Here is a 13,263-nt window from a genome sequence, read left to right as displayed (position 1 = left end):
ATTTTCTAGTAATGTTTTACTGCCCATAGCACAATGCCCTGATTTATTGTGTCTGTGGAGGTTTGATGGAGCTGCTGTTTGGTGCCAGTGACTCGCGTCTCTAACTTGGGCGTCCTGATCAGTGTGTGAGAAGGGATGCTCTGCTGGATGATGACGTTTGTTGACGGTTTGATGACGATGATGTTTCAGAGTGTTTGATGCTTCCGAATGATAAATACCTACCATACTTTGATGAATTGAATTTGAGAGGTGAAATACTACTGAATGTTTGAGTTTCTCTTCTGTATTTTGTAGCAAAAATACAACTTAATATGAAACATCTTAAAACAAAGAAACATTTACTTGATGTAGAAAATCCATCTAATCCATCTGAAAACACAATTTAACAGTGGTTCACTCTTTAAAAAGAAAAATGAGATTATGAGATTATAGGATTTCAGGCAATTTCAAATGAAAACACAGGATTTGACTCTTTTGTCTTAATTTGTGTTGTTAATGTAATATTTTACAATTGATATTTCAGCCATTTGCCCCTTAATAACATTTTCCCTACTTTGTAGGTCACTACAGAGTAATCATGGACCATTTTCACAGAATTAAGCACACAAAGACACAAAGCACCGTGCTGACCAACACTTACTATTACAGGTGCTAAAAGTGGGTAAATGATGTTATCATACTATGACACACACACACACACACACACACACACAACAGAAGAGAATGTTGCCTGTGTTCTGTGTTCTGTGTTCTGTCACTCAAACTGTGACATCCAGTCTGAGTTATCAGTATCAGTCACACATTGATCGCACTGAGAGAAAGTACTCACAGTACTTTAGTAGTTTTTGAAATACTTGATAACAGAAACATCAAACATGTTCCATCGATTTTGGAAGCGGACCCAGAGGGGCTGCGAAGATGGTGATGTAAGTAACCAACTCTACTAATCTCTAACCTTCCCTCAGTTCGCATCTGTCATTCACAGAGCTGTCGTTAAGTTACTCAGTTGTCTGTTGTACTTTATTTCCACAGCAAACTGGGAGCCAGTGTGGACATGAGAGTCCTGACGGCTTCACCAGTGAGTCCAGGATTCTGCACAGGCAGAGGGCTGAGAGGGCTGTGTTAACTCAACGCGCAGAAAGACTGTGCGCTGCAGAGAACGGCCAAAATGATGCTGTTCTGGAGAGGCTGGGGCTCTCCAGTCATGATGTCACCGTGCCGTCACCTCAACCCCCAGCTCTTCCCAGAAAAAGCCCAAAAACCCCTCAGAGAGAAAGGAGGCTCCTCCCTGTTCTGGATGCACCCCGTCTGAGCTTGGAGAACAGAAACAGAAACCAGAGGAGATCTGAGTGTGCGGGTGAGGACGACTCTTTCTGGGACAAGGTGCTTCTTGGCAGTCAGATGGCTGTGCTTGCATGTGAGGAGGCAAAGATGGCAGACAGATACAGGAGCCCAACCGATTCTGTGTACAGCTTCAGCTCTGTAGATGCTCACACACCCAGTGAGCTGAGGGCCATGTCTCTGATCCGAAGCCCTGCTGAGGTTACAAACGTCAGAACTCCTCCTCAAACTGCTCCATCATACAGGAGAAGACTGTCTCGGCTGCCTGTGTTTTCTGCCAGTATCAGTAGAGCAGGTCAGTTCCTCTAAAGACTAAGATAATATATTCCTTTATTAGTCCCATGACGGGGACGGAGGAAGAGAGACAAGAATATGTACAGTTTAGACAAGACATACTGTTGAGTGATGATAGTTTATTTTGTGGGAATCTCTGCTGCATCGTTTAGGTTTTTTAAGTGTCTGTTGTAATCATACAGCATGGTGTTACCGTTGGATACAGCACCAGCATTTAAATTGTCTCTTGAGTAAAAGTACAGTAGAAATTAAAGTGCCTATTCTGTCGTTATTCTGATCAGACAAGGAGGTAGTCGCTGGATGTAAACTCCAATCGGCTAGAAATAAGGTCAATGCTATTGTGCAGAGCCTTGAGCACCTCCAGCTCAACTCTGTTCCTTCACCTCGACCCCCGGAGGCTCCCAGGAGGACCCCTGCAGTGGCACCACCTTTGGCTCCAACTCCTCCAACATGTCCTCAAACTAAGAAAAGAGGAGCCCATCCTGGGAGGTTCCTGCACCCTGGAAAGGCTGTCATTGGTAAATTCTTCTATACGCAGCTTGAATAATCTTATGAGCTGTGAGTCATAGTTTGTCTCATAGTTGAATGAGAAAATAGCTGAGTAAAGAGTGTTTTGCTGTTTACCAGGCAAGAAGATGTCCAGTAACTGCAGCCTCCGGACTACAAATGAGAAAAAGGTTGAGCTGCAGCCGTTGGCCAACGCCGTGGAGAGTCTGTCTCTCAGTTTCAAGCTGCTCCACTCACACGACTGGTAAGACACTGACGCTAGAGAGCAGTCTTTTTGCACCAGCTCGGCGAATGTCTGATGTTAAGTCATGGCGTTACAGTGCAACTAGTTAGCTTGGCATTAAACTTACCAGCTTGACCTTAACATGTTGGCAATGTCATAGCAGTAGCTGTTTAAACTGCAGGTGTGTCAGGGCTATACGTGGTGTTCCTGAGGTGATGAGCAGTGCAGTTAATTCATTTCTTGTCATGTAAACATTTAGGATGAAGAAAATTGAAGGCTTGAAAATTGTACAAGCTCTGGCACAGCACCACTCAGAGACCCTGAAGACCAAACTCCATGAAGTGTGTTTGCTCCTCATTGAGGAGGTACTGCAAACACTTTGCATCTTTATTTCCATCTTTGCGTGTCATGTGTTTTCTTTTCCCTAGACGTGTCCGTCAGTGTGCACACTACAGCTGTTGACTGATGATGTTTATTCTTACTATACAGGTGAAAAACCTGCGCTCGGCGGTGGCCTGTGCTGCTATGAACACACTAGCTGAGCTGTATGTTCACCTCCAGAAGGCCATGGACCCGGAGGTGGAGGTAACAGGCCGAGCGCTTCTGCTGAAACTGGCACAAACTACGAACGCCTTCGTTCATCAGCAGGCCAATCTTGCACTAGGTGCCATGGTGCAACACTGCAGCCACGGTCGCAGTGTGAGCGCTCTGTTAAACACAGGGCTGAGGTAAGAGGAGAGGCGTGTTAGAACAAAATGGAAGGAAGTGAAAAGAAACACAGTCACTTGATTTGTTCGTCTCATATTCTTCCGTCTTTGCCCTTCCTCAGCCACCGCTGTGCTGCAGTGAGAGGGAGCATGGCTAAACACCTACACCAGCTGGCTGACGGCCTTGGAGCGGTTCGCATCTTGACAGCAGGAAAGAGCTTCACTGAGCGCTTCCTTACTGCGGTCGCTAAAATGTCTGTGGATGCTGCACCGGATGTCAGGTAGGTTATTACGTTTCATAACTGTCACATCACATAATTGTGATTTGTGTCCATTGTTTATGTGTTTGTTATTTTCACATCATTGTGCTAAGTGAGAAATGTCTTCCTCCTCAGGCACCACGGACAAATAATCCTCCAGGAGCTGGTCCTCCACACAGACTTTATGAACCTGTGGACCGAGATCGTTCCTGACAAAGAAAGACGGCCACTGAGCAAGATCATAAAGAGGTCCATGTGAAATAGACGAGATCTACAATGTTGTTATGTTACATATATATTGGTGCTCTGAATGTCATTGTTGCTCACAAAATGTGTCATGAATAAATTTCCTGTCTTTGCTTCCAAATGTGCTTTTCTACATTTTGACATCATTGCCTCATGAATGTGCCTTACCCAGAAGCATAGTTCTTTGTTTAATGATGTTACGACCGGTTCTGAGCCACAACACACGGCGCAACACAAGACTGAATTAAGTTCAAAAGAAGTATCATTTATTTAGCCAAACGAACATAACCAACATGCTGGAAACTGAATCATGCGCCAGGGAGCTGAGAGAGAGCGTGTGGGGGGAAGGACAGCTCATATGGTCCGCCCACAACTCCACACAGGTGTCATCACTTAGCCGTCAGCTGCACCTTGAACACAGAACGAGGGAGAGACACACATGCAAAACAACAACAGAACAGTGGCCCGTAACAATGACTTGTCTTTTAAATGTGAATGGGTGAAAGTAAAAGTAAAATGTATGGAATAAAGCAGATTCCACTTTCAAATACAGCCTTGACAAGCTTGAATAACTATAAATGACTTGATAGGCTGCAGTAAAGAAATGTGGATGCTTGTAAATGTTGGAAATAAATGTCACAAAATTGCTGATAAAAAATGTAAAGCAGTAAAAAAAATAAATACTATGAGAAAAATAACCTACTGGGGTATATTGCTATGGTTGGCAGACAAATAATAACACTGTTTTATTAAGAAGAAAATTACTTAAGGTCAAACTGATAGCATAAAGGCTGGGATACCTTTCTCTTGAAAAATAATCACTGCCAAACATATAAAAATAAATAAACAGAAATAATCAGTTTAACATTTAAAGGAGACACAGAGAAAAACTACTGTGTTTCTATAGATTGCAAAAAATATATGTTTCTGCTTTCCATGTAATTACATAATAATCTGATTGTTCTGAATTGACTGAGTATCCAGATCAGAGTTTTGTCCAAATGTATTATGAGCTATTAAATGGCTATAATATAAAACATTGATAAAAAGGTATCAGAACTGTAGAAAAGGCCTTAACTCTACATAATTTTACTGATGGGTTAGGCAGAGTTACTATTTTGTATTTTTCAGTAGTTTTTATTCTTATGTCATTTTTAGTTTTAGTTTTCATCTCAGTTTAGTTTCAGTTCAGTTGGTTTGCTTGTTTCAATCTAGCTTTTTAAAATGTTTAGTTTCAGTTTAGTTTTTATTCGTTTCAGTATCAGTTTTTGTTTTGTTTTTAAATTATAATATGGGGGATATTTCTCCGGGGCAGATTTTATTCTATTTCAGTTAAATTTGCAAGTACACAATATTGTTTCAGTTAGTTGTTGATATTTTCTAAAGTCTTTACTTTATTTTTACGTCAGTCAACTAAAATGATTGTTTTTCACACCTATTTTGACTTTTTAGTTTAATTCTAGTGCACAAATACCCTAACAATGTAGCTAACCATGGTCCTGGGAGGCTGCAGGGCTCCAACACAGCAATACATCACATAGTGATACAGTACAGACGTAGACATGAAGACAAGCAATGTGACATTAGTCCAGATTAGAAACTACTGAGGAAACAGAAAAGGTTCTGATATCTGGGTACATAAACACTACTCACAAAAAGTTAGGGATATTCGGCTTTCAGGTGAAATTTCAGGATGAACCTAAAATGCATTCTAACCTTTCCAGGTGAACTTAATGTGACCTTCTCTAAACCTTTGAATGCACATGTCCAACTGTTCAGTGTCTCAGTACTTTTTGCACCAGCTGCTGTTCTCTAACAAGAAGCTTAACAGCAACATTCACAACAGGTTTGATCCATGAACCGACCAATACATTTCCTGCTTCAGTTAGAATTGGTATTTAAACAGTCCTCCTCATCCTGCTGTTCACATTCTGACATCATGAGACCAAGACGACACCTAACAGTTGATCAGCAGCACCTCAACACTGGAGGCTTCAAACAGGAAGTCCTCAGACGGAGGTGTTCACTGAGCTTAGAGGGTCACAGAGTGTCATCAGGAGGTTGTAACAGTGATACAGAGAGACTGGAAGAGTCACAGAAAGGAGAGGAGTGGACGTCCTTTGGCCTCATCCCAATTTATTGAGACACCGAAAAAAAATGTTGTGGTATACCTACCACTGTTGTTAGATTTTCTTCAAATAAATTGTTTAAGATTAATAAAATTACCATTGCATGCTTCTACTTAAATGCCCTACTTTCATGATATAATATCACTGTAGCATTCACTTTTTACATTTTCCATATATTTCACCTGAAAGTGGAATATCCCTAACTTTTTGTGAGTAGTGTATATCTACAGTAATTTCTGAATGTCTGAGCTGAGTCACAGAGGAGAGGATGTGGGGATAGGATCTGGGCATCATGAGCTAATTAGCTCCAGAAGATGGCAGTACTGCAACAACAAGTGCGCAGGCTGCTGCAAAAACACACTGACGAAGAAGAGGAGAAGGAGGAAGAAGGCTCCTCAAATCCTGCCAAGACTGAAACGCGTAGCCAGCGTCGGAGCTCTGTACAGCGTCTGCACCATGGAGACTCTTTCTCTCAGTTCTCTGGAGAAGCAGCTTGTCTGCGCGCTCTGCACGGCTCTCCTCCTCATCCTCACCACAGTCACATCTGCAGAGGAAGGCGCCCATGTGAAGAACTCCCAGTGTCACAACTACGCGGGAGGACACGTCTATCCTGGGGAGGCTTTCCGGGTGCCCGTGTCTGACCATTCCCTGCACCTCAGCAAAGCCAAGAGTGAGTCTCTCCCATGGTTTCATCCACAGGCGGGAAAATGAGGTGTTTTGCACGAAGAAAAGTGCGCAGTGGTTTTCATGTGTCTTTACCTCTTTACTGACGGCTGCTGCAGCTGCAGCGTGGGACCCTGCAGCCAGGACAGTAGAGACAGGCTGACTTCTGACTGTCTGGTGGTTTGATTCTCACTTGAGGATCTGAGAGGTTTGTAAACTTTAAATCAGGTGTTTTTTTGTAGGACACGTCATTCTATGAAAGTCAGTGCTGATCCTCCCTCCGCCCCTCCTGACACATGACGGTGTGTGTGTTTGCTCAGCAGCTGTTCACAGTTACACACCAGGGCTGGACAAAATAACAGGGACACTCGGCATCCAGCAGACTCATGTGGTCATGTCTGTTGTATGCAGTCTTTGAGTTAGTCACTGTACTTCTGGCTTCTGGTCCTCTTCACTGTTTGTCATGTGTCCTTATGAGTTTTGAGACTTGACCCCACAATGCAGCACTGATGTCCGTGCACTTTGTGCCACATGCCATATGTGGCCCACTGAAATGGAGTCAGACATTTCAAAATGATGTAATGCTTTGCCTAAATATAATGAGCATATGTTTTGTCAAAGGTAGGAAAGAAGAACAGGGGTCATATAACATTAGATATTTATCACAACCACAAGTTGTGCAGTGAAATGCTTAGTTACCACCTCCATGTATGACAGGGCATGTATGACAAAATAGAGAAAAACATAAGAAACATTTTAAGAAAAAGAGAAACATTTTGAAAATGAGCCAAAAGGTGCAAATCAGTGAATAGCTGAATATAAGTAAGTAATTAAAAAAGTGGATATGCAACATGAAATACTGTCAATATGGACGTTGTGAAGAATACAAATATTCAACATAGAGGTAATGTGAGAAATAATTTAAAGTATGTCTGAGAATTATACAGCACAGTTCAGTTTAAATGTACATGGCGTCAAAACTTATATTGGAGGTAAATCACTGCCTATAAACTGTAAAAAATACTGAAGATTATGTGCATCTCAATGTGCCATTTCACCGCTAAAGCACTACTGTGATCTACTGTGATTTTTCCTTAAATACGAATGTGACATTTAGTCATTTGGAGCATCAAAACACGTCATGGATGTCAAAATTCCTGGTTTTACCATCCGTGTGTTCTTTCTCCTTCATAAGTTTCAAAGCCTGCACCACACTGGGAGGGAACGGCCGTCATCAACGGTGAATTCAAGGAGCTGAAGCTGTCGGACTACAAAGGCAAATATCTTGTCTTTTTCTTCTATCCCCTGGACTTGTGAGTAACGTCTGAGACCCGCTTGTCACCATCACTTCATGTGTCTTGCTGGGGATGCTGCACAGCGAGAGCGCATATTCTCACAGAAATTTGTTTGTTTTTTTTTTGTTTTTTTTCTGTGTTTCGCAGCACATTTGTCTGCCCCACTGAAATAATTGCATTCAGCGATCGTGTGCACGAGTTTCATGCCGTCAATACGGAGGTGGTCGCCTGCTCTGTGGACTCCCAGTTCACCCATCTGGCCTGGTGAGATTGCTGTCCCCATAACAACCACAAAATGCCATCACAGTCTAAGACGTAACTAAATAATTACAGATGCCTAATAATAGACATTATTGTTGACTGACTGAAGTAACTACATAACTGTAGGGGGGTGGTGGGTTCTTATTTTTCAGGTAGTGTTTTTTTCCTTGAGTTTGATCATTTTGTGCTCCAGAGCTTTACTCTAAATTGTGTTTGTTTTTCTCACATCTCTTGTTATGAACAGGATCAATACACCCAGGAAGCAGGGAGGACTCGGACCAATGAAAATCCCGCTGTTGTCTGACCTCACTCACCAGATTTCAAAAGACTATGGAGTCTACCTGGAGGACCAGGGTCACACGCTAAGGTACAAATTTCACATTTACATTTATGGCCGTTATAACAATTATATAGTTTTATGGGCAAGCGGCTTATAGCCACTCTGAGGTGCTTTAGTAGCAAACAACAGGCGAAAAGTTATAGGAGCAGGTGTGAAAGAAGCTGTAGTTTGGGTGAATCAATTTGTCTTTCTGTAACACTTTAAAATCTACACACATCGAATTTGATGTCTCTACATTGTGGATGAATGTGCTTCATTAATGTATAAGTCCAAAGTAACTGGGCATTATAACAACCGTGTAGAGGTTAACAGTAAGTCGTGCCTGAATCTCTCTCAGGGGACTCTTCATCATCGATGACAAAGGCACTCTGAGGCAGATCACCATGAACGACCTTCCAGTGGGACGATCTGTGGATGAGACTCTGCGGCTGGTGCAGGCCTTCCAGTACACCGACAAACACGGAGAAGGTACAAGAAGCTCATTTAAACACGCCGAACAAATTTACAGCTGAAACGTACTCATTCTTTGTCATGGCTATAATGGAGCAGCACATGGAAACTAATAGCTGGTCTTCAATGGATTCTTCAAGCTGTTTTTCATGTGCTGACCGGACGTGTTTAATCTTTTACAGTGTGTCCGGCAGGATGGAAGCCCGGCAGTGACACAGTGAGTATTACTGAGGCTGTGACTGATCTGGATCCCTGGTCACTGACACTAGGTCACTCACATAGTTTACCAGCTAGTGCAATGACATAGTTAAGTTAAGAGAAATGGACTTGTTAGGTTGTGCCCTCACAGGAAGTTTCCGAATAATGTGCAGATGCAGTTGCTGGTAACTACGACTCAATGCGCAAAATGCATTATGTTAAAAATCACACTTCAAAATACTTCTGTTTAAATCTAGGCCAGATTTTTCATTGTAAAGTGGGAAACTAACCAATAAGACTGGGGGACTAGTTTGTTGTCAGGGATCTACATCAGCCAAAGCCTGGTTTTTAAATTTGAATGCTCCTGTTGTCAAGTGTCTTTCTTTGTATCCTAAATCATACTTATTATGCTTATTCTTTCCCACAGATTATTCCCGACCCTTCAGGCAAGCTGAAGTATTTTGATAAACTGAACTGATCTGCCTTTCTGTCGTCCCAGTCTGCGAAATCCACCACTGTACTGAAAGTACAAATAAAATGTTTTCCTAAGATGCGGTCTATGTGGTCTTTTAGAGCCATCTGACTGAATTACAACATGAGATTTTTAGCTTTAGCTCAGTTCATACCTTTTTTTTTGTTTGTTTGTTTAATGTCGCATTCCTGTTTTGGCCTGGAAAACAGGAAAATGAAAAAGTCTAGCTGCTGGATAACTGCGAGAGCTTGTGGAGAAAACATTATTGTGTCCTATTTTCTGCAACCGAACTGAACTGAAAACATAACTTCTACATGTGCAAAAAAAGAAATGGCACGACTGGCTTCTGGTGGAAGAAGTACTCAGTACTTAGTAAAAGTACTACTGTAAAATGTTCCACTACAAGAAAAAAGTCCTGCATTCAAGACCTTACTTCAATATAAGTACTCATTCTGCAGCAACATGGTCCCTGTCAGTGTTAGATATTATAGTTTTGCAGTTTTTGATTTAACTCCTTTATATACAGTCAAACAGTTTAATCCACTGCAGTGTATCATAATATAGAAGATGATTTGATTATCATGTGTTTGTGGGAACTACACATGACCAAAAAGTCAACTTAAGGTGAGCTGAGGAAACCTGAAAATCCTGTTTTCAGCTTTGTGACAATACATTTCCCTGCATTTTAGGTTTTTTCAGGTTTTTACACAGCCTATTTAGATTAAGAAGTAGCCAGTTCATAAAGGAATGCATTATCCTTGAATTTATCAGAAAAAATCAAAATCACTGGACAAAAAGGGTATGAAGAATTGTAATTTGAAATAATATTACAATTATGTTGGTGAGGGAGGTTGTAATTGCAAAGTTTGGAGCATCATCACAAAGAGTCAGAACATTTGAGCAAAACATGCTTTCCTGGCTCGTCAAAACACCAGAAGATGTCACCACAGCCGTGTCTCTACACTACATCAAGAGTTCATCTATCACTTGCTCATTCCTCAATATTGATGACATAAAATGTCCCAACTGTTAACTTTTTATTGGCGGTGTAATCCACTAACTACATATTATATAAGTGGGACCATGAATAGAATAAAAGCTAAAAAATCTCAGCAATATAACTGCAACTGTTTTTGACAAATGAGACCTGATGAAGATCACTTGGTTTATTGTTAAATACTGTATAGATTTCACAATCACTGTCGCATAACTCAGCTCTTACTCACTTAGCTCTGCAGACATTATATGCGCTGGCTGTGTTTTTCCAGGTCTGGTTGGGTTAATATTTACCTTTTAAACACATTCAAATGGAGAACAGTGACCAAGATAAGGAGGCAACAGAAAAAAAGAAAACAGGATGTAAAAGGCTGTTTGACCATATGTGGGTTATTGAAGAGGCCTGCCTCCCCTTGGGACACATAAAGGGGAAGTCAGTGAAGCTGCTGTACCACTCTGTACAGCGCAGCCAATGCAACCCTTTACACTGTGGTTTTCTAAATTCATTGCCGGGGGATGAACTCCTGAGGAGCGGATGAAGAAACAAATTTTGCTGTTATTCACATTCAGAGGATTAGTAAGGAAAAAGGGTAAAAAGAGAAAATGGCCAGTTTTATATTACGGAAGGCTGAACCCAGTGACGTATCCGATATCCTGCGACTTATAAAGGTAAGTCAGATGTAAATATTTCAACAATCATTGGGGCCATTTGGAACCAAAACTATTATTTCTGTTAATCAACTATAGTTCCAATTAAAAGCATGTTTCACTGGTTTTCTTGTCTTTTAGGAACTTGCCAAATTTGAAGAGATGGAGGAAAAGGTCTTGCTGAACGAGAAAGGTGCTTTAGAACGTGTTGAGCTAATGTATTTACCTGATTTTTTTTTTTATGTATTAAATCTTCACAAAGTCTGCTCTGTTTATAGATTTACTTGAGGACGGCTTTGGGGAACATCCATTCTACCACTGCTTGGTTGCTGAAGTCCCAAAAGAGCAGAGCTCAGAGGGTAAAAACACAAAACTTTTCACTGTTTAAGAGTCATCTGTCTTAAGAAATAGGTTTACCCTTTAAATTCAACCCCTAACCTGTGGTGCTTTCTTCTAGGATATACTGTGATTGCCTTTGCCATGTACTACTTCACATATGACCCTTGGATTGGAAAGCTTCTCTATTTGGAAGACTTCTACGTTATGCAGGAGTTTCGAGGTAAAGTTGTTGACCTGTGCTGTTAAATTATGGTGGTAAAGGTTAATAAGTTACAGAGAAATGATTGCGAGAGGCACATTGTCATGAACAAACTGTTTTAATTGCAATCATGTACATTTAATCTTTCACCAGGTCTTGGCATTGGTTCTGAAATCCTGAAGGTTCTCAGTGAGGTATGGTGCTACAGTTAAAGCTTATTTCATGACAAGCTCAACCGTATTCAATACTTCATATGTCCTTGGGTTTTACATTTTGTTCTTTTCTCCCCCTAGACGGCAGTGAAGACTCGATGTAATGGCATGCACTTCATCGTAGCAGAAAACAACACAAAGTCCATTGAGTTCTACAAGCGGAGAGGGGCGGCGGATCTCTCCTCTGAGGAGGGCTGGCGTCTTTTTGAGATTGAAAAGGAGGACCTGCTGAAGATGACTGCCAAGTAGAGTTTGCTGTTGATAATTCTGTTTTGTTTGATCAGTGATTTGGCAAAGTTTAGTAAAAATCAACTGTTACTTTTGATGATAAATGCTTTCTGATAATTCCTGTTAATCTGACAGAGAAGAAAATATTTGTGAAATGTCATACATAATAAACTAAATTAAGTGTATTCATTATCATTTTTTTCTTATCAATCAACTTATGACTCTTTTCAGGGCCCCGACCCTCCAGGTTGGGAACACTGGAATGATTATTTGCAGAGGGAATGTTTTTCTTTTTCTTTTTTTTTACTGCAAATACAATAGCTTCTGAATTAAATGGTACCCAGGAATGAACGTTTGGTTGTAGAAGCAGTGGTAGAACTTTGCAGATCCTTTAATTGATTAAAATCAATGCGACCAAAACCTTAAGTGTTGTCAGCTAAATGAACTTGTATCACAAACAAAAGTTGTCATTATGCAGCCGAATGATCCCTGTCAGTGTTGTGTTATTATGTCATTTTATTATTATTACTGATCCATTAACATGTAAATAGCATGTTACTATGTTACTAGAACTAATTTGAGCTGTTTTACATACCGTGCTGTTTTATTTGAATCAAATGTGTTGTGTGCTATGAGTGGACAGTCGCTTTGTATGTAATATACTCATTTGTCAGATAAATGGACATATTTCCTAGTGAAATACAGAATGGAAATACTAAAATAAAGTACATCAAATGTTTACATTACTTGAGTAGATGTGTTGCACTGTTTCTTAAAATTGTACTTTATAGTAAGTTTATGGGTGAATGTGGGAACTTTCTACCTCTACCTGCATCAGAAAGAAGGGTTTGTAAAATCCTACTCTAAATAGTACCACCTGCTTTTTTTCCTCTAATAAATAAATAACATATGGCCTTTAAAAATATAAATATAAGAAAACAATTACAAAGCTATATGTTCTTTTTGAACAGCAGGAAAAGTGGGCAGCATGCACTGAACCGTGCAGTCAGGATGAAACAGAAAGTGTGTGAGGGTGTTTGTGTGCAAACTAGTCAGGAGTGTGTTAAATGCTGGGTGCTCTCCGTCTGGAGGTCGCAGTTTAACCACCTTTTATTGTCCCCCTCACCGCTGCACATGAGGAAAACTGGTGTGCAGTCCTCGGCCCATAACCGGCTCCGCCAACCTCGGGCCACAGACTAATTAAAATCAACACCACGGTGCACGCTTCGGCATATCCAGTTTGTGCGGCGGTGCT

At 40.9% G+C, this 13,263-nt stretch overlaps 3 protein-coding genes across 3 annotated transcripts; all 3 read left to right on the top strand.

The window, feature by feature from the left end:
* Positions 1–875: 875 nt before the first annotated feature.
* On the top strand, positions 876–3,591 carry LOC139213366 (uncharacterized). Its single transcript, XM_070844043.1, has 8 exons — positions 876–926; positions 1,033–1,636; positions 1,917–2,153; positions 2,263–2,386; positions 2,625–2,730; positions 2,855–3,093; positions 3,195–3,353; positions 3,468–3,591. The coding sequence occupies exons 1-8, from the start codon at positions 876–878 to the stop codon at positions 3,589–3,591; spliced, it is 1,644 nt and encodes a 547-aa protein (XP_070700144.1).
* Positions 3,592–6,021: 2,430 nt separating this feature from the next.
* Positions 6,022–9,463, top strand: prdx4 (peroxiredoxin 4). The gene is given in 8 exon segments (XM_070843588.1): positions 6,022–6,113; positions 6,115–6,377; positions 7,566–7,683; positions 7,813–7,929; positions 8,171–8,293; positions 8,604–8,734; positions 8,899–8,933; positions 9,342–9,463. Coding segments are annotated over 8 exon segments (930 nt in total). The 3' UTR covers positions 9,393–9,463.
* Positions 9,464–10,797: 1,334 nt separating this feature from the next.
* LOC139212993 (diamine acetyltransferase 1-like) lies at positions 10,798–12,747 on the top strand. The gene is made up of 6 exons (XM_070843589.1): positions 10,798–11,051; positions 11,172–11,223; positions 11,309–11,389; positions 11,488–11,589; positions 11,722–11,762; positions 11,862–12,747. Exons 1-6 carry the CDS (start codon positions 10,986–10,988, stop codon positions 12,027–12,029), a joined length of 510 nt encoding a protein of 169 aa, XP_070699690.1. The 5' UTR covers positions 10,798–10,985; the 3' UTR covers positions 12,030–12,747.
* The last annotated feature ends 516 nt before the right edge of the window (positions 12,748–13,263 follow it).

This window comes from Pempheris klunzingeri, chromosome 14 (genome assembly GCF_042242105.1).
Source record: "Pempheris klunzingeri isolate RE-2024b chromosome 14, fPemKlu1.hap1, whole genome shotgun sequence".
In the NCBI taxonomy this organism is placed as follows: domain Eukaryota; kingdom Metazoa; phylum Chordata; class Actinopteri; order Acropomatiformes; family Pempheridae; genus Pempheris; species Pempheris klunzingeri.
Note: the sequence above shows the minus strand (reverse complement) of the source record. Positions and strands in the feature narration are given on the sequence as shown.

What these genes read in the sequence shown, in the direction of transcription:
- LOC139212993 (XM_070843589.1), top strand. Translation starts at nt 10,986, where the DNA reads ATGGCCAGTTTTATATTACGGAAGGCTGAACCCAGTGACGTATCCGAT. An exon ending in GGTCTTGCTGAACGAGAAAG is followed by an intron (nt 11,224 to 11,308) that starts GTGCTTTAGAAC and finishes CTCTGTTTATAG; the next exon opens with ATTTACTTGAGGACGGCTTT. An exon ending in CGTTATGCAGGAGTTTCGAG is followed by an intron (nt 11,590 to 11,721) that starts GTAAAGTTGTTG and finishes ATCTTTCACCAG; the next exon opens with GTCTTGGCATTGGTTCTGAA.
- LOC139213366 (XM_070844043.1), top strand. Translation starts at nt 876, where the DNA reads ATGTTCCATCGATTTTGGAAGCGGACCCAGAGGGGCTGCGAAGATGGT. An exon ending in GGGGCTGCGAAGATGGTGAT is followed by an intron (nt 927 to 1,032) that starts GTAAGTAACCAA and finishes TTATTTCCACAG; the next exon opens with CAAACTGGGAGCCAGTGTGG. An exon ending in GTTTGCTCCTCATTGAGGAG is followed by an intron (nt 2,731 to 2,854) that starts GTACTGCAAACA and finishes CTTACTATACAG; the next exon opens with GTGAAAAACCTGCGCTCGGC.